Here is an 18,808-nt window from a genome sequence, read left to right as displayed (position 1 = left end):
CACTTTCTCAGTTTGGTTGCTGAAGGTTTTTGATAGAATGCGTGGATATTTTACTAACTTGTATAATTTCATGGTGGTTTTCACTTTTTGCTGATCAGTCTCTCACACAACACTAGTAAAGTAGCATTTTCAAAAGAATATAACATACCATTATTCCCCTTGTCCCCCAAACAACAAAGAGGGTCAGATATACTTTGTTTCTGAGGTACTTCAAAGTTTCTCACATCTCTTCAGAGAGGTGCATCAATGTTCATGTTCAGATATGCTTCAAAAAGAAAAAGTCTTTTAAAAGCACGGTTAGCCTGTCCATCTACTACTACTGCAAGTTAAAATGCTAATAAATGATCCTGTTTCTCATTCTGAGAGCTCTTAAGCCTTCCAATTTGATATGTGAAATAAAAATAAAATTCTGACTTTTCAAGCAATATTTTTAATAGTTTTCTTTGTGTTTAAAAGCACTGAATTATCTTCCTTACATACTGGTCTAAATTGTTAAGTGGACTCAGGGTCTCAAGGCAGTGGTAAAATTCTTAATTTTCAGTCACATTCTATCCCAAACCCACCAGAGTTAACAGATATCTTTCAGCTGAATTTAGGTGGTTGATGTTAAACCCATAGTATAATCCATTTAAATTTTTTTAAACCTTTTCTTTTGAGCATGTAATATGCAAAATTTTTCATTATATGAGAATTTAAGTACTTTATAACAAAAGCATGAAGTAAGGTAATTACCTATGTTAGTAAGCAGGCATTGCATACTCGAAAAGTAGTAATGCAAGAAATGTGTTGTTGCTGGATGCATTGGCTTTATTTGATAAGAGCACCAACAGTAGTCTTTACAGGAACATGTTCTTTTTTTCTTTTTTATAGGATGCGAGATACTGCAAGAAAAATAGAGGAAAAGTATTTTTCCAATCTTGCAACGCATGTTGAATTTCTTCCGGTTGAATGGAGATCAAAACTTACCCTCGATGGAGGTACATTACTCGGTTCTTTTGCTGTTCCAGTAGCTGCAATCTGCAAAATTGTCCCCAGAAGTTTCATGCCGTGTTCTCTGCACGTGCCTTGTTTGGATTTTATCATTCTCCTGCATGTAACTCAAGTCTCTCTCTTTTTTTTTTTTTTTTTTTTTTTTTTTTTTCATTCAGACACTGTGGACTCCATTACTCCAGATAAAGTACGAGGTTTAAGGGATATGCTGAACAGCAGCGCGATGGATATCATGTATTATACAAGTCCTCTTTACAGAGATGAAGTAAGTGTTTTTATGTAAGTTTTACTAGGGCAGGGTATAGAGGCTGAAACAAACTGGACTTAGGAATGTAAGCAAAGTTTCCTTCTGAGAGACCCTGCATGAAGAGTACTTACACTTTGCAAGTATGTAATGGTTATCCATAGTAATCAAAATACAGAGTTTTAAAGAGTGAGAGGAGTAGAGAAACAGCAAAAAGTACAATCAGTGTAATTTATTTAGAGCAGAAATGGCTGTCTAAAATGGGTCTGTGTCAGCAGCTTAGAAATTGGAAGGTTTTTCACGGCGTTTTCATGCATCTGTGTATTCAGAGCAATGGGAGTCCATAGAGCTAAGATTCTCCATACCTCTCGCAAAATCTATGGCCATTTGTCATTTAATTTGTGTCAGAGGGGATGGCAGCATGTGTAAACATGCCCAAGGCAGTTTTAATGCATTTGTGTATGCTTGCCTTGCAGGAAAAGCAGACGGCCCTCAGTTACCTGTTTGTTAGGGGACTGTTCATACAGTGGAAGCTCCCCTCTTACCTTGCCACATCTGTGTAGGCACATGTGTGCTTTAGTCTGTGTAGCTGTAGAGTGACCCCATTAATCAGAGGGAAAAAGCCTTGAGTAAATGATAAAGCAGCCTGTAAAACATGTACAGTATATCACCCCAATAGCACCCTTTGGTGTCATACTTCCTGGTAACCCCTGTGAGGATGTTTGAGGATTAGTTTCTGTAGGAATTGTAGGTTTTTTTCTCTGTTGACTACATTTTATATGGAGTAATGGTAATCTTTTTGCAGCCTTGGGGCTCTGTGCATGGTGAGACTGGGGCAGGGAGAGGAGATACTTTCAAAGTTTACCTGTGGATTTGATGCTACCTTTCATTAAAATGAGATATCTATAAGTCCTTTAGACTGCAATATAATTTTAAACCCTAAACTACCAACAATACTTCTTTTCCTGATAGCAGCAACAGTGGTGAGATAAGCCTTTTAAGCTTCCAACACTAGCAATAGCTGTACCGAAAGCTGTACCTCTCTTGTTGCTCAGTGATGCAGAGTTCGTTGTTCAGGGCTCCCGGCTTCTCCGCTGTGTATCAGGTTTCTCTGTCTGTTGTGGAACTGAGGCCAGCACGAACTTTTGTGGCAAGCGATGACAACTTCTCTGGCAGCTTTAAAATAGATTTTTTTTTTAAACTGCATTAGAGGCTTGGCATGTCTGTGGGCATCTTATGGGAAATGGGTTAGTGAGTGAAGTTCAGGTATGCTGGCCAGCAATGCATGAAAAATTTAATTAATTGCTCAGTGGAACTGTAGTTATGCAGGTATATCACCGTCCCTGAAGTACAAGAATTAACAATAAAATGAGTGTGCTGTGGCTGTGCTTAGATCTGATTACAAAAGACTAAGTTGTTTTCGTCACTGAATCAAGTGAATTCTCTTGAAATGTTTGCAACAAGTTGATCATTACCTTACCACATTCAGACTGCATTGATAAATCTTATAACTTTCTCAAAGCAAAGTTGTACAATTTGAATTGCAAGTATTTGTCCAAAAAAGAAAGTGCTATTACAAATGAAATGTTAAAACCTTGAAGAACAGGTTTCTGAAATGTGTCTTTGGTGTTGCAGTGAAAATGTTTGGGATGCAGGTTTTCTTATTGTTCATTCAGCTACAGAATTCGTGTTCTGCCAGTGAGTTGTCAGGGATGTGACTGCTTGTTTGATTCTTCTTATTTGGTTAGTAGTTGTGTAAAGCCCATAGTCATTAAATGGGTTTTGTATATTTTTTTCACCTTCTCTTTTGCCTTTACCTACAGAAAGGAGACTTGTTTTGGTTTGGGGTTGGTCTGGGGGTTTTTGGTTACTCTTCCTTATCCCATTTTATTTTCTGTGACCTAACTTTGCAGAGTTTAAACACAATAGCATCACATTGAGCATTCTTCTGGAAAAAACAGGTGTTTTCCCATGTTCAGTGTGGAGCCGTTTTGTGGCACTTTGCTCCAAGTGCTCATTCCAGCTCAGAAATGAGCCTTGTCTTCAAGTATTCACGTGGTCACGCGTCGCTCAGAATTAGTATTCTTGCTCACCACTTCATCACACCGACCCAATTCTTTGTATACTGCGGGCACTCCTAATGCTTTCCATCCAGAAATCCTAAAAGTATCTCAGAAGGACCTAATCAAACTTCGCTGTGCTCCTGTGAAATAAATTGAGCGGTGCAGTGAGTTCAGCCTAGAGAAGAGTAAAGCCGCTATTCACCTGACAATACTTAACAATACTTTGATAGGAATTTTCTCTCTACTTCCAAGGATTTTCCCCACATCTAGAAGTAACATAACTGCTTCTTTAAAGCTTTTGACCACTCTTTAAATGTCTCACTAAGGGTTTTGCAAGCAGGTAGCCACTATCTTCTTTCGGGAGGGGGGAAGAAGCCTTGTACCAGCTTTCACATGAGATAGCAGAGAGCCGTTTCAGATGCAGCTGGATTGCTCTGCTAAGCGTTACAGGAGCGTGGTGGATAACCCCCTCTCTGATTTCAAGTCTTGTTTCTTCTGCAGTGTGGTAGGAGAATATCCAAAAGGTGCCTCTGACTTCTGACATGTAATGTGATACCAGATGAGTATTAAAAATTCAGTACAGCCCTATGAACATCTCAGACAGTCTGGTCTCAGAGTTCACTCTGGAGGATGTCTGCAGCCAAGAGATTCAGCTGTGGCTTTTGTGTGTGGCTGCAAGGGAATTTTGCTCTGCAGGTCCTCATCTATACAGTGGTCCACAATGAGTAAAACAGAATCCACCTTTAAACATTACACGGATAATAAGGGAAAGCAATAAATTGATATTTTGCTCCACACATGCCTATTTCTAAATGAACAATCATTTCACATTTTAATTCTGACCTTGCTAGTGCCATCTATGGTAATGTAATCTTGGGGTTTAGTGTCTTCAGTGGGTGACTTCGTTTCATATCTGTATCATTGTAGCTTGATATTTCTTTAATAATAAATGGCTGTAACAGAGATTAAAAAGGCTAATTGATGCATAGTAAATTTAGTGTTGTCACCTTCATTATATTGTTAAGTGCTTATTTTACTGATCTTTACTGTACTTACTTCCAGGCTAATTGTAATTCTATAAATTATTAATATATATCTTGACAGAAAATGCCTTTAGTACAGGATAAATATTATTTACATCCATCATCCCAAGATCTCTAAAGATTTAGTGCACATATTGCAGTAGCCTCGGAAGATTAGGAGGAGATGTTTATGGATTACTTCCACCACAGCTGAAGAGCAGGGGAACGCGGTGGGTATTGAATGTTTCTCACCAGCTGGGGAGAGGAAACGAAGAAGCTGGGGGCTGGGACGTGGTGGTTGTGGGCTTGGTGTTGGAGGTACATGACAAGCTTTAGGAGGCCAGGGGGAATGCAGCATAATGCAACCAACCTAGTATTGCTCCCTTGGGCAGACTTCACTGTCCACCTTGAAGCGGCTTGATGGTTTGCTGTTATACATATATTAAAACGGAGAATTAATGACTATACCCTTGAAATTTGGGACAAGTATTAACTTTTACTAGAGCTTTTATCCCTCTTTGATATGAGGTTTTGCAATGGAAATGTCCTTCTCTTATGCACTCTTTCAGGAATAGAAAGCAATTTTTTTAAGTGTGTTTGAAAACGAGAGGGATGTGAAGCAGGAAATTTTTAACTGAGACTATTTCAACACTGGTTTTGCTTGTTCTGTTGAACCTAATAGTCAAGGAGCTGCTTGGCAGCACTTTCATGGCTTGCTTAATTCATTTGATTGTCCTTGAATTCTCAACTTTCTAAAGTGATAGAATACTGGATTTGCCTGAAACTAAACCTGAACGCAGTGATTTGGTTAGAAATGGGTTAGAGTCAGCTTTTCAACAGCAAGAGGGGTACTGAGAGAGAGACTCGGGTCTGGGCAGATCTGCAGATCCTTCTTCTGTAACGTCACTAAGACACGCAGCCATTCCTGTCTGTTCACACAGCTAAGTCTCATTCTGGCCTCTCATCTGTTGTTGTGACAGTCTCCTGGCATCTGAGTGATGCCATCAGGGAGCGTGACAACTGTTGTATTCTGGAGGGTCAACAGTCTCATCATCCCTGCGTTGTGTGCTGGCATGTTCTTCTGGTTCACGTGAAGCAAACACTCCTTGTCTTTGCTTTTATGGTCCTTCACAATCCATCCCTGAGCTGCAGCTCTTCATTGGCTTTTAAGGACCTTCTTCTCCCTCCAGTTGGCTCACACACCTTCTTTTTGCCTGCTTGCTGAATTTCAAATGCGTTTGCACTTCCTCCTGAAGTTCTCTTGACATTTGGAGGGAGCTGCTTGCAAAGCTTACTGTTCCTCAGATCTCCTTAAAATTCCTTTCCCACGAAGCCTACAAAACCAGTCATGCTATTCAAGCTGGAGGGGTGCAGAGGTCAGGTTTCCTGCACTCCCTTTTCATATGTAGCTGTCTGTTATTTTTTTTCCTCTTGGGCTTCAAGCTGTTCATGTGAGATTGTCCAGCGGGTGAGGGTCCTGTGGAGACGGCAGAGAGAAAGGACCTTGGAAAGTTACAGCAAGGGGGTGGTCAGAGCTGAGAGCAGTCTCAGAAGAGGACAATCACCATAGCCCGAGAGGAGAGCAAGTGGGTTTTGTTGGCTTTGACAGATCAAAGAGGTTGGGACTGGAGGGCTATATCCAAGTTTTGGCAGCAAGTGGGTCATTGAGGATTTGAGCAAGAGCAGTGCAAGCTCTGTGTTACTTCTGTGCTCAGGATGTCAGCAGGGGTTTTGTACTCCCTGTTTCCTTGAAAAAAAAACTGATTTCCTGGATATTGAGGGGAAAATGTCATTTTCTACCCTGGAACTTTCAGTGTACACCGAAAAGCCCCTTCGACCCCAGCAACCTGCCAGCTAGAATGGGCAGGGGGTGAAGTTCTTCCTCCTGCCTGGATCTCCTTGGTGTGGGTCCGGGAAGTGTTTGTCCACCACGCACACAGCCGACTTCCTTCTGCTTTGCAAGAAACAGGCATGGTTATTTATGCTGGTGTCTCGCAAGGCTTCTTTTGCGTCAGAGGAGGAATGAACAGCTGTTTTGGATGCTGGTGCCGGGGATTTAGAGGTTTGTTTTTTTCCAGCTCAGCACAGGATGCTGTTAATGTTCTGCGCAAAAGGGCTTCAGCTGAGACAGACAGCAGCTCTGGATGTTTTACTGCTTACACAGTGACTTGCTCCCCATCATGATCCAGCAGTTCAGGCTTACCCAATACCCAAGAGGTGATTAGGGACATGATCCTTCTGCCCTTATTATCAGCCTTGCCACAGCTCCTTCTTCTGCCTGAGATGACAGTGGCATGTCTCATCTGACCCAGACTCCCTTCTTGTCTTTATAAAACACATGCCTTTGCCACCAGGATTCCTGAATGGGTGGAACGGGCTGTTATTTTTTGGCTTCTTGGAAGCCATATGCCAAGCAGGCACGTAACTGGAAAGCAGAGGGGATTTTTGGCCTGATCAAGTGCAGCAACCCGTCCCTTGGTCAACAGTCTGGTTTTTGGCTTCCCCTCGAATTGCACGGCTGTCACACTGGCTCTCCATGAATGTGCGGAAAGACCATTCCTTACTCTGCCTTTAATTTGGTTTGTGAAGGGCATAGAGCATTTAACCTCAGTTTGTCAGAATATAAGCTGATGACTTCTGAGCAACTTGATCCTGCGGGCTTGAGTTTCCTGCATGGAAGATTTATTGGCAAAACTTCAGCTGATAAAGGGAGCTTCAGGCAGCTAGTAATCAATCTCCTTTTCATGAAGCAAAAATGAAACATGTTCCCAGAAGAGCTTCACAGGGAAACAGCGGCGTACCACATCTCAGAAGCTGTCCGGTGGTGTTTTCTCCATTCACCCTGTTTTGCTGAGATCTTTGACTGCTGGAAGTCAAGTCTCTCCCTTGCCCTTTGGGACCAGACTAGAACATATAGGAAAACGCATCCATTTCTTGGATGCTGCTCTGTCAAACTGTATCAAAGGCTGTGCCTCAAGTGTCTGTGCTTCTGACGATACTGAGCAGGTCTGAAAATGTAATAGTACATAAGGGCTCTCTCCCCAGCCTGAGTTGTGGGGTGCTTCATGTGCCTGATAATGACCTGCCGTAAAATCAGTCCTGGAAATTTGATTGCATTAAAGGTTTCAGGCATTGCAAAGTCCTGCTTTATTTGTATTTCATTTTCTCTGGGTATGTATGAGTATTGGCAGTGGTACATCTACAGGGCCTGTAGTATTTTAATCCAGCTCTAAACTTTTGGACTGAAACAGTTGGTCTCCAAAAGGTGCTTAGGAAACTTCTCCCTAAAAGTCAGAACAGGGAGAAAGGACTTTTCTGGGGAAGAAAATGGGAACACTGAAAGATTTTCTGTACCTTTCTTTCAAATACTGCAGTGTCCTCAGGCTGATGCTAAACTAATGCTGTGGTAGAAAGGTCAGCTGGGAGGAAGGGATTGATATGGCTATTTTTTGAAGAAATAGGAAGTGTTCCTTTTGTTATGGTGGTTTGATCCGTTCAGTAATAGACACGTAAGCGTGCTGCATTTCACTGGTCCTTCTGGAAGAGCTGAGGGTAACGGAGCAGAGCGGAGCAGCCAGCAGATTAGCAGTCAGAGCAGCAAGCAGCGTTTGTGGGAGCAGCTGCACAGGAAAAAAAAAAATCAACTCAATCAACTGCTGCCACATTTATTCTTTTGTGAGTTATTTGAGCTTGTTTAGTCTGTGCAAGAAGCCTTAGGAGATGATAATATATGTTGGGCAAAAACTCAAGGAAACTCTAGCCTTTTTGTAGGGAAAGCCCTACTGAAAGCCCTGCTGGGGGGGCTGCCAGAGAACGGCACTGCTGGGGGGGCTGGAAAAACAGCTTTTTGTGAATGTTCAGGCCCACGGGTCCCCAAAATAAGGTGGGAACTGGGATGGAGGAGGCAAGAGGGAGATGGAAAGAGAGGGGTCTGGTCATGTTGGATTCCACTACTCCTCTTTTTGTTTTTTATTTTTTTCCTGGATGATTCCTGCTTTCCTGTTTTCAGGCAGAAACAGCAGGTGCTTCCTAAGCACATAATGGATCCCATGGACCAGCAGGCGGTGAGGCTTGGGGTTGGCAGAAGCACCAGGGAAACCAGGGGGAAAGGGCTCCCTTAATTGGGAAGTCATTGGATGTAGGTGCAGTGAGAGCAGGAGAAGCTGTCAGCAAGCTCTGGGTGAGCAAAAAGACAAGCTGTGGATAAAAAAAAAAATAATCACCTCTTAAAAGTTAGTTTTAATTACAGCGATGCCGTTTAGGAGAGAAAATTTGATAGGTAGTTATCTTTTTCATGTTTAATTTCAATGAAAAAAAGTCACTGATTTTAACAAATATAAAGCAAATTGGTGTTTATAGAAGGTATTTTTATATGGAGTGTTAAGGTATATATCAAGCTGTACCTACAAAAGAGATCTGAAAGCACTTCATGTTACACTTGCTGGACTAAAGCCCTTTTCAAACCAAGCTTTTCTTTTACAAGTTAGAATATTATATGCTTTTTAAGACTAAGAAAGCAAGTCAGGATTAAATATTATCTTCATATACTGCTTAACCAAATAATTTTTTAGCTGGGACTTAAAATGAAGATGCTTTTTCTTTTCCTTTCCTTTTTTTTTTCTCCTTACTATATACCAAAAGGTTCAGTTTCTAATCTTAGTTCTGGTACAGAACTGTTGGCACGATAACAAACACCCACAAGTGCTCACTGCAGGTGGAGGGCTTTTGGTTTTGTCATAGCAGCAAACCAGACCATTCATAGTGCCTGAAAATCTAGAGGCTTTACTACAGCAGACCTTCTACTCTACAATTAAGTTAGGTAACCAGTGATTTGGAGTTTAGAAACCATCTCGATCAGATTATTTAGTTGAATTAAATGCTTGGAATCTGGCCTGCAAACTTCCAAATACGCAGCTATTCGGAAATCCCTGCACAGTTACTTAGTTGCTGTCCATGTTTTTGCCTAACTTCGCAGTAACAACGTGTTTTTAAGGAGCAGAGCAGTTAAAAACAGGGTTGGACTCTGTGTCCAACTAGGACTTTCCAAGAATATTCTGTCTCATGCCCCCAGATTGCGAAAGAACAAGACCTTTGTAATGAAATGCCATGATGCCAGAAGATTAATTCCCCACTCTGTGCCTATGGGCTGTGTGGGAGCCTGACATAATATCATTCTTCCTGGAAGATACCTGCTTTTCCAGGGAAATAGGCTGTGCAGGAGTAGGGTACAGGGCTGTCAAACAAGTTGGGCAGAACATTGGGAACGATAGCTTTTATGCAACAAGAAACTGGGGGAAGCAGTTGAGTTGTTGTGCATCTTACTTTTCCCACCAGAGGAAAAATCTGGGGACACCGAGATATATTAATACAGCTTATTTAGGATTTTTTGAAACAAGATGGCATTACTCATCTCCCTGCTGTACTGACAGGGATGCTGGAAGCTGTGGTGATTCCAGCACTGGTTTGTCTGGCATTTTTTACACTGCTGACTCTGCAACCTGAAGCCAGCACTCCATCCAGAGTGTCTGCTCTATGGCTGGGGGGAGTCCCAGGCTCCCTGCTGAGGTCCGCGAGGGCAGGACGATATGTGTTGGCTCCCTTGGAGGGTACCACGGTAGCCAGCCACGCAAACTGCCAGGTATCCCTGAGCTCCTGGCAGGAATCTCAAAACACTTCGCTTCAACAGATCTCTGCTATTTTGTTCTGGGTTTTAATCAAAACCTTTTTAAATGGAGAAAACGCCAGCCAGCCAAAGCTAGTCCTGATTTCTATTTTCAGCTCCAACTCTTGCTAAAACCTCTGCCTGTTTGTTCATGTGTGAAAGCAGTGCCCAAAATCTGTATAGAGCCAAACACAAGAATAGGCAGCATCAGAGTCAAAAATACTTGAAAATGGGTATTATGATACTTATTTCTCCAAGCTGTTGCAAGTCTTTGTTAATCATTTCACAGTGCTTTAGGCATAGGGTTTGTTGTGTGGATTCTCACTCAGTAAAATGTGTATCAAACACTGACAGTCCTAGTGCCATTCATATTTATATTCAGTAATGATTCAGGCTCTTGAAAAATCATGTTCAAATTACATGTTCTACAGCTTTAATTTCCTGTTGCTAACAAGGGAATGATTTGCAATTTCTTGTTTGTCCTCCTTTACGCTGTAGTCTGGAAGCATTGCTCAGTTACCATGCTGAGTTTCACAAGCAAAGCTGCCTTTTTGTATTGTCTAGTTCCTAAATCTCATGCCTTTCAATGTTTCTCTCTAAAAAATACTTTCTGTGAATCTGAACATTTTTGTGCGCTTGTACCCTGGTGTACGATTTGAAGCGGGTAAGCCTCTCGGATATTCAGTTAACATAGGACCAATATATATTTATTGCAGTAGTACTATAGGATTCGCCTGTGATGTCTGAGAACCGTCTTTCATTACTTGTTTTCCCCCCAAAACCCTCTTAGAAACCTATTACCAGAAAACTGTTTTTCTTAGCATTGTTTATATCAAATGCTCAAATTCTGGCTCTGCCTGTCCCATTTGTGCTTTTTCTCATCCCATATCTTCCTTTTGCCTGAGATAAGGCTTTTTATTCTTCAGCAGCATCATTTTGTTCTGATTCCTTTGGAAGAAATTACGATAGGTGGGGTATGGTAGGGCGGGAAGTAGGACAGAAAGCTGCATCTCCTTGTAGCCAAGCAGTGGGCAGAATAATGAAAGACTTGATGAGTTCAAGTATGCTTTACAGAGATCCAAAAGCAATTTGAGGATATTTTCCCAGAACCCATTTAGGCTGTCACTGTAGTATCTGAGCATATCCATTTTAGTGGATTTATTTTCCCAGTCCCCTGCAATGAGGTAGGAATGCTGTTGCTCACTTTGATAAACGAGAAGAGAGAGTGTGACTTGTCTGGGGTTATGTGCCAAGCTTGTGGCAGAGATGTGAGTTGATTCTAGATCATGTGTGGCTCAGGCTCCTTCCAGCCTCCTTAGGTTAAAAAAGGAGCTGAACCTCTGACACAGGAGAAACATTCAGTGCTGTGAAAGGTAGAGAAACAAGCAATAAGGGAGATACAGCTGTGTTAATAGTCGCTGTTCTGCTAATGGACCGGTAGTGAAAACCAAGTACCTTGCTATTGCTCACCTCAGAGGATGCTGTTAAGTACTTTAGGCACAGCTGTCATTTGTTTAAGGGTTTATTTCAATTTAATGCCTTGGGCTGTGTAGTGTAGCAGTTCTAGGGCCACCACGTGTCCTGTGTGATGGTTACTGCTGGGTCCGGAGGGGAGAGATGAACCACTGGAGTCAGCGACAATCAACCAAAGCATTGCTGCTGACCATAAGATTTTGCTCATCTTCCCAGCCTAAGTGAACAGACTATCACGCTCATCCTAGATGCGTGCTCGAGAAGGTGGTCAGTGTACTACACGAAGATATGTGAACATGAACAGGAGTGATAAGATGTTGATATTAAACTTTCTTTCCTTACGTTCTTGAAACAGCTGGTGAAAGGGCTGCAGCAGGAGCTGAACCGGCTATACACGCTTTTCTGCTCCCGGAATCCAGAGTTTGAGGAGAAAGGAGGGAAGGTCTCGATCGTGTCCCACTCGCTGGGCTGCGTCATCACCTACGACATCATGACTGGCTGGAACCCGGTCAGGCTTTATGAACAGTTGCTGCAGAAGGAAGAGGAGGAGCTTGAAGACCGTTGGATGAGCTATGAGGAGCAACGTTTACTTGAAGAACTTTACATAACGAAACAACGGTAATGCATCCACTTCTGATTATTAAAGGAGAAAACCACATCCCTAGATGACGCCCCTTGAGTGTTTCCACAGCCCACCATGGCTGTTATCTTTTGTGGCTGATGTTCTTCTGCTGGTGCTGAATGGCAGTGGTAAATGCTAAACACAGAACTGAGCAGGCACAGGGAGCTGCCATTGCTAATAGGAGCTCTGAATCCACATCCTACGGGCTGTACCAGAACCAAGCAACTAGTCACTGCTCACTGGCCAGATGGACCGGGAGCAGATCATAGCCAGGAAGAAAGGAGAAGGTCAGGCCATTAGCCTTCCAGATACTTGAGGAGAAACACAACTAAGTACCTTGCAGGTAGGCAGTGAGCTGTAATACTGAGCAGAACCTGAGCAGTGAAATTCCTAAGTTTCTAGAGAAAAATGAGAAGTTTTCTCCTAGGCTCAGCTTGGAAATTGAGCTCCACCAGCTGGATACAGATGTTGTAATTGCTGTGATTGGGCTTATGGTTTGCTACTCTGCTGCAGATCATTTACTAGCTTCTTCCTGATGCCATCTAGAAATGTTTGTGCTGTTTGGAGTGCGAAGCAGCACTGCCCACTGTGACAAACAGGATCTCGGTTTCGGCGCTTTGCAAGTGTTGGTAGGGATTCTCAGTTAGGGGACCTTGCAGATCATCATGATGTCTCCGCAGTGTTAAGGTGACTTTCTCTGTCCTAACCTGAAGATCGAGGTGCTATGAGACACCCACAGATAGAGAATCTAATAATAGTAGCTTGAGCTTCAATCTTTCCAGTAGGAAGTGAGGATAAATCATGGTCACAGATCTTTTTGGTTCCTTCTTGAAACCTATCTTAGTATTGGCGGTACTTTGGAAGCATTAATATAGCATCAGATCTCCTGCAGTGCTTGAAATCAATATGTGTGTAATCAGGGATTGGTACAGGACATCTCTGTCAGCTGCGAGGCTGGATAAAGTGTAATCTTTCTGAGAGAAGGGAAGTAAGAAACCTAATGAGGTTGTCCAGTGGTAAAATGACCCTTCAGGCGTATCACTAGCATATGATCAGGGAAAAATTACCATTTCCACACTCAGACTCCAGCTCCTTAGGCATCCTCTGAAGTGCTTCAGGTTGCATCCACAGTAATCCAAGTATCATTTGACACTGGCACTTCTGTATAGATCAGTGCGGCTCTCCATTTTGTGAGCCACCTTAGTGCAATTCAGTCTGAAATAATGGAAAACGTACTACTGACATCCTATAACTTCTGGATTTCTAGTGTTTTAAGGATGGCAAACACGTAGTGGATTTCTGGAAATGCTTATGCCTGAGTAGGGTGTGTCATAGCATGTATAAATATTCTACATTGTAGAATAACATACATACAGCATGTGAGGTTGTGCATTGGAAACCTTCAATAGCAGTTCACAAGAGTTAAGAATTCTGCATGCCGTCTTTTTTAAGACTGAATCACGTTCCTTAAAGCATACAAACTTTTTGGAAAGTACTGGGAAGTCTTTGGGAAGTTTCAGCTCCAGACTTGCTTCTTTCTAGTCAGGATGGCAGAGGTTAAGCTTAACATATTTGTTTACGTAATGCTTTTGCAGAACTTGAGGAGGTGGTATTTTCCTGCTCTGAAGAGGGCATAATGTTCTAGTGCTGGGACTGGGGACAGTTTTACCAGTCCACATGAGCGCTTTATATTGTAGCTCCTTTTTTAATTCAGGCTAACTAGAAGAACAGGTGAACAGCCTTTTTTAGTGATAGTTTAAAGGGTGGGACACTGTCCTCCAGATATTCCGCCACAATACAGAACTCCATAATGCTTGGGCCATGGAGTTTCCTGTGGCTTTGGGGTTTTTTATTAAAAAAAAAAAAACCAAACCAAAACCAAAATAGGTGATTTGGCTGCAAAAACACCAAGGAAACAGGACACGAGTCACCTACCCCTGAGGAAGGAGAGTGGGCAGATGCTTGGGGTGGTGAACAAGGAAACTTGTATATTGATTGATTCCTTCTGTGGTCAGAGAAACAGGATTTCACATATATTGACTCTTAATCAGTTGGACTGCCTCCAAGAAATACTGATGCCATCACTCTCTTTTCCCAGCAGACAAAACTGTTGGACCCCACAGGAATGCCTGTTAGGATCAGAGAGGTTAAGGCTACATTTTTTATTGGATCTCAGAAAGATCTCTATTTTCTAGGTTGAGAGAGATAGAAGAGAGGTTACATGGGTTAAAGGCATCCACCATATCAAAACCACCTGTCTTAAAATTTAAGGTATGTATGTTCAAGAGGTTTTTACTGAATGTTCTACTTGCTGTAAAAACACACCTGCAATATGGGTTATTCCGCTTACTTTTTTTTTCCATGTCCCTACACGTGATGTTGGTAGAATATTTTTAATGTATTGGTTGAAGTGTGTTTACGTGTGTGTAAACATGTTACTGTATTCATATATTACTATTTATTACATATATATATGTTTATATGTAAGCATATAAACCTGTATATAGATTGTTAATATATTACACACACACGTATAACTATGTGGGAAGGTAAAAGCCATTTGGCAAATTACATTAATCACATATTTTAAACAATTTCACTTCTACTTTGTTGACTAATCCATTTTCCTTGGGGACTACTTCTAACATGTCACATCTCTGAACAAATCTGATTGAATTTCCTCCAGCAGTGGATTTTCCTTCCAAATTATTCTGGTCTGACAGTTAGCACAAGTCACTTTTAGTCTCATGAAATAAATTGCTTGCTAATCAGCTGTACAAATTGCTAGCATTTCTTATCATTGGAAAAAGGCATTTTCTAGCTTCTTGGTGGGATGTGCAACACTTTCTAGTTGATTGACTATATCTTGAAATATTAAACCATAAAAATGTGACATGATAGATGAGAACAAAATAGATTATTGTTTCTTAACTTGCCATTTTTCTTTCCTTCTGAGTTCAGGACTCCTAGAAGCCAGGGTCAATCTTGAGCCATAAAAAAGAGGAAACTAACCATAATTCAATTTGTCATAGCCTTCTCCTTTTCATCACTGCTTAGAAGCATGTATCGTGCTATTATCTCTACCATCAAGGAAGCTGAAGTCAGGCTGATACTCCTCCAGCTCTGTGAAAGATTATTCTTCACTCAGTTGTGTTTAAACTGAAGATTTTTTTCAGCAGATGATTTTTAGAGGGAGCAGGAAAGGAGGGGAAAAGACAGGGGGCAGAAGAGAGGACTATATCTATCTAAATTACTGCTAAGTAATTTTTCATTGCACTACATCCTTTTTCTTACCCTTACGGAAAGGAAAATGTTTTGTTTCTGTGAAACTTTACACTAGTGACTCCCATTGTTTAAGTACCGTGCCCGAGACAGAGCTCCAGAAAGAGAGAGGTTTTCCATGAACGTGATGGCAAAGTGCTTCTGCCAAGAGAGGATTTCAACAGGATGCTTGAAAGGAGATTGCTCATCAGCAAGCCAGTCCAGCTTACTGAGGGTGACTAGCTTGTTGAAAGAGATCTAACTGCTTTGTAGGTACCAACTACCAGCACCTTGGCTCTTCATGGCAGAGCAGAGCTCTGGTTTGATCACGAGTTCCTATTAACTGCAAGTGCTTGATCCACAAATTGCTTTGGTCTGCGCGACGCAGGAGACTGGAGTCTTTGGTCACTGATCTCCTTAGGTTGTATTACACGACGAAATGGGCATGTACAGCTGTAATGAAAAAGGCTAGCCACTGTCGATGTGTTGCCTCTTTTATGGACTGAAACAAATTAAGCTTCCCAGGATGAGAGAAAGTCACTAGTCCTACATGAAGCAGAGTTAAGCTCGCTTGATGTTGAGCAAGCACAAAGGTAGCTTTTGGCAAGACAAGTGCAAGAATAAATACAGCAGCTAACTTGGCTGGTATTTAATATTAGAGGAAATGATCTGTGTGATTGACTGACCCTTTGGGGAGGGAAAAAAAAACCCGACCTGAAGATACAGAGTGTGTTGTACTCTAATAATACATTGGGCAAGCCACCAGAATGGGAACTTGAGGGTGAGGTATCTTTGTCTCTCTTCCTCTACTTCTCCTCAGATGGCATAATTGAATAAACTGCTAAATCAATAGGAGGTGCATGGGTTAAAAGCAAAGCCAACACCCCATTGTAAATGTAAAGCTTAGAAGCACAGCCTTCTCCACACCAGCTACGTAAGAGGAATTGGAGTTAAAAGTCTAAAGGGGCTGAAGAACATGAAAACATGGGGAATGGTGCGATACCTACCACTTTATGACTCCATGGTGCATGAAAATAACCATGTTGTAGGATGATTTTCAATCACAGTGGGGAAGAGGAGGGCAGGAAATATCATGGTTGCTCCCTAGTACTGAAAAGCAAATTCATTTAAATCTGGATTTGTCAATGTGCTGGCCCAGAGTGCTTCAGGATTCCTTAGCACTTCTCATTCACCCAGGGTTACAGCAACTCTTCTAGAAGAAGCTCCAGCATGTACTTGACCTTGTGTTTTCTATGTAGCATCACCTGACAGTGATGTCAATGTTGATAACAACTATCACAAATTATTTGTAAGATACTACTGATATGTACCACATGTACAAGAACTATGAGAGCTTAATGGGATGCTGACGTGCAGCCTTATCTGAGAGGAGGAAGCCTTTAAACTGAATGCAGAAATGTGCCGTAGTAGTTGAACACACAACTGCCCAGTTAAATTCCCCATGTAATACTGGTATAAGTCTCTATTCCCTTTGTCGGCTAAGGCTGCAGAACATTCCTGGGTGCAGGAATGGGTGGGTAGAGGGCAGCTGCAGAGGTCTGTATTTCCTTGCTCTGGAAGGATGTTTGGGATCCTCCAGGCTGAAAGGCAGCACAGAAACATAAATTATAATCGCTTTCTGTGTCTTCTGATTTAACATCACCACTAAACAACATTCATTTGTCCCCCACACTTACCTATGCGCAAAAGAGCTGTGCTGCCTCACTTCTGTTGGCTCATTCACGTTTTTTTTTTTTAATTCTGAAAATACTGCAGTCTTAATTTGAATGGATGACTATTTGGCTCAGCTTCTGCTTGAAATACAAATAAATGCATTAAGTCTTCTGTTTATGACTCATACCCAGGAGAAAAGTGCTGTCCTGAAAGGTCATGTTCTTAAACATGTCTTCTCTGTTGTTAAACATTTAGAGGAATATATGTGAAGTGCCCCACTCCTGCTTCTAGGAGAAACACCAAAATTAATAAATGTTTTCTAGAAAGATTTTAGTCCTCTATTCCCAGTAAGTTTCATTGCATGGCAGTCTTCTCTTCAGCCACTTTGCAACAGCGCTGAGAGTTTAATGGCTGCAGTTTAAAGGGCTTTATTTTTGGAAGACTTAGTTTTGATTTTTAGCATTCACTGCTTTGGTATTGGTCTGGTGCCACCCGTTAAGGTACCCAGCTATTGGTACTTTATCTTTGTAAGCATTTCCAGAGGTGGAAGGCCATGTTGAAAGGCTCGCGTGTGTAAGAAAATACATAGCAAAGAACAGTGCCCTCCAAGAAGAAAGCATCTGTCTGTGGACACTGTTAATCTTGTGTTTATCAATAGAAGCGATGGAACAAAAGCCATGCACTGTGTAACCACTGAAACTATTTACCTTTTGAGATTTTTGCCTAGTCTGTACTTGCCTAAGGTGAATTAATGAAAACATCTCTTAAGCATCTGCTAGCAAGTGTAAGCTGACAGTCACTTTCTGATTTCTTTCTGAAGCAGAAAGACCATAATTGTGTACTTCAGATGCTCGTTACAGGAATATCAGATGGACAGGGTTAAAGGTTACGTATTCAGTTTAAAGGATTTCACTGTGAATATCTGTTTCTATTGTATTTGAAGATGAGAAAGCTTTTTGTCCAAACTGCAAAAATGTAAGGGTCTGTGTAAAGCCTGATTATAAGAAAGGAGAGCAGCTTTGCCCTAGACTAGAGTGACAATATAGATGACAGAGAGCAGCGCTTTGCGGTATATGATATTGAATAGCTTTGCTGAAGAGCTAGATTTTTTTTTTTTCCCATTGAACTGGGACTTGCACATTCTTTTGGAAGGAAGAGGTGGGGTACCAGTGCCAAGTCAGAGGAGGAGGAATGTTTTGTACAGTGCTGGAATCTGATAGATGAAACGGACCATTGTTTCTACACCCTCGCTCCATGCGCTGACATATAGGGAACGCACATGGGAATCCAAGCACCCTCCATGTGCACTTTAGCAAGAATGCAGCATTTTCTCTTGCTGGTTAAGTAGCAGCATGCTAGGAGTTGCTCGGTTGTAGTGCCCTGCAAACTGGGCATTACTGTTGGGAGAGTTGCAGCGAAGGTCTGATAACGGTAAAATTAATTTTTTGTATAAGAAATTTCTCTAAAGGTTAAAAAGTAATCTTGCCTTATGAAAATATTTTTGACTACAGAGTTTTACATTTGATGTTTCTAGGAGATGATGTCTGAGGATTGGTAATGGGATACGAAGCCATTCACCTCTAGGTCACTGTTGAACCCTGGCCCAGGTTGGTAGTGACCAAAAGTCGTTACCACTGATGCATGTTCAGTGACCTTTGTCAGATGGGTTAGCAGTTGCAGTTCAGGTTTACGCAGTTGCCTCTCAGTGTTAGAGGCAGTCCTTTTAGAGCAAAGTGACAGTAGCTTTGGGTGATGGCTCAGTGTGCTGTACCTGTTCCTGGGTAGCGGTTCCTAACG

The 18,808-nt window shown here is 41.8% G+C and overlaps 1 protein-coding gene across 1 annotated transcript in view; it reads left to right on the top strand.

Moving 5' to 3' along the window:
- The window catches only part of DDHD1 (DDHD domain containing 1), a 68,109-nt gene that overhangs the window by 42,344 nt on the left and 6,957 nt on the right, over positions 1-18,808 (top strand). Inside the window, exons 6-9 of the mRNA XM_030000591.2 lie at positions 871-977; positions 1,149-1,255; positions 11,810-12,072; positions 14,272-14,347. Coding sequence (XP_029856451.1) covers positions 871-977; positions 1,149-1,255; positions 11,810-12,072; positions 14,272-14,347 — 553 coding nt within the window. The remainder of the gene's footprint in view (positions 1-870; positions 978-1,148; positions 1,256-11,809; positions 12,073-14,271; positions 14,348-18,808) is intronic.

Source organism: Aquila chrysaetos, chromosome 2 (genome assembly GCF_900496995.4).
Source record: "Aquila chrysaetos chrysaetos chromosome 2, bAquChr1.4, whole genome shotgun sequence".
Taxonomy (NCBI): domain Eukaryota; kingdom Metazoa; phylum Chordata; class Aves; order Accipitriformes; family Accipitridae; genus Aquila; species Aquila chrysaetos.
The sequence above is the reverse complement of the archived record's forward strand: the minus strand, read 5'-3'. Positions and strand labels throughout refer to the sequence as shown.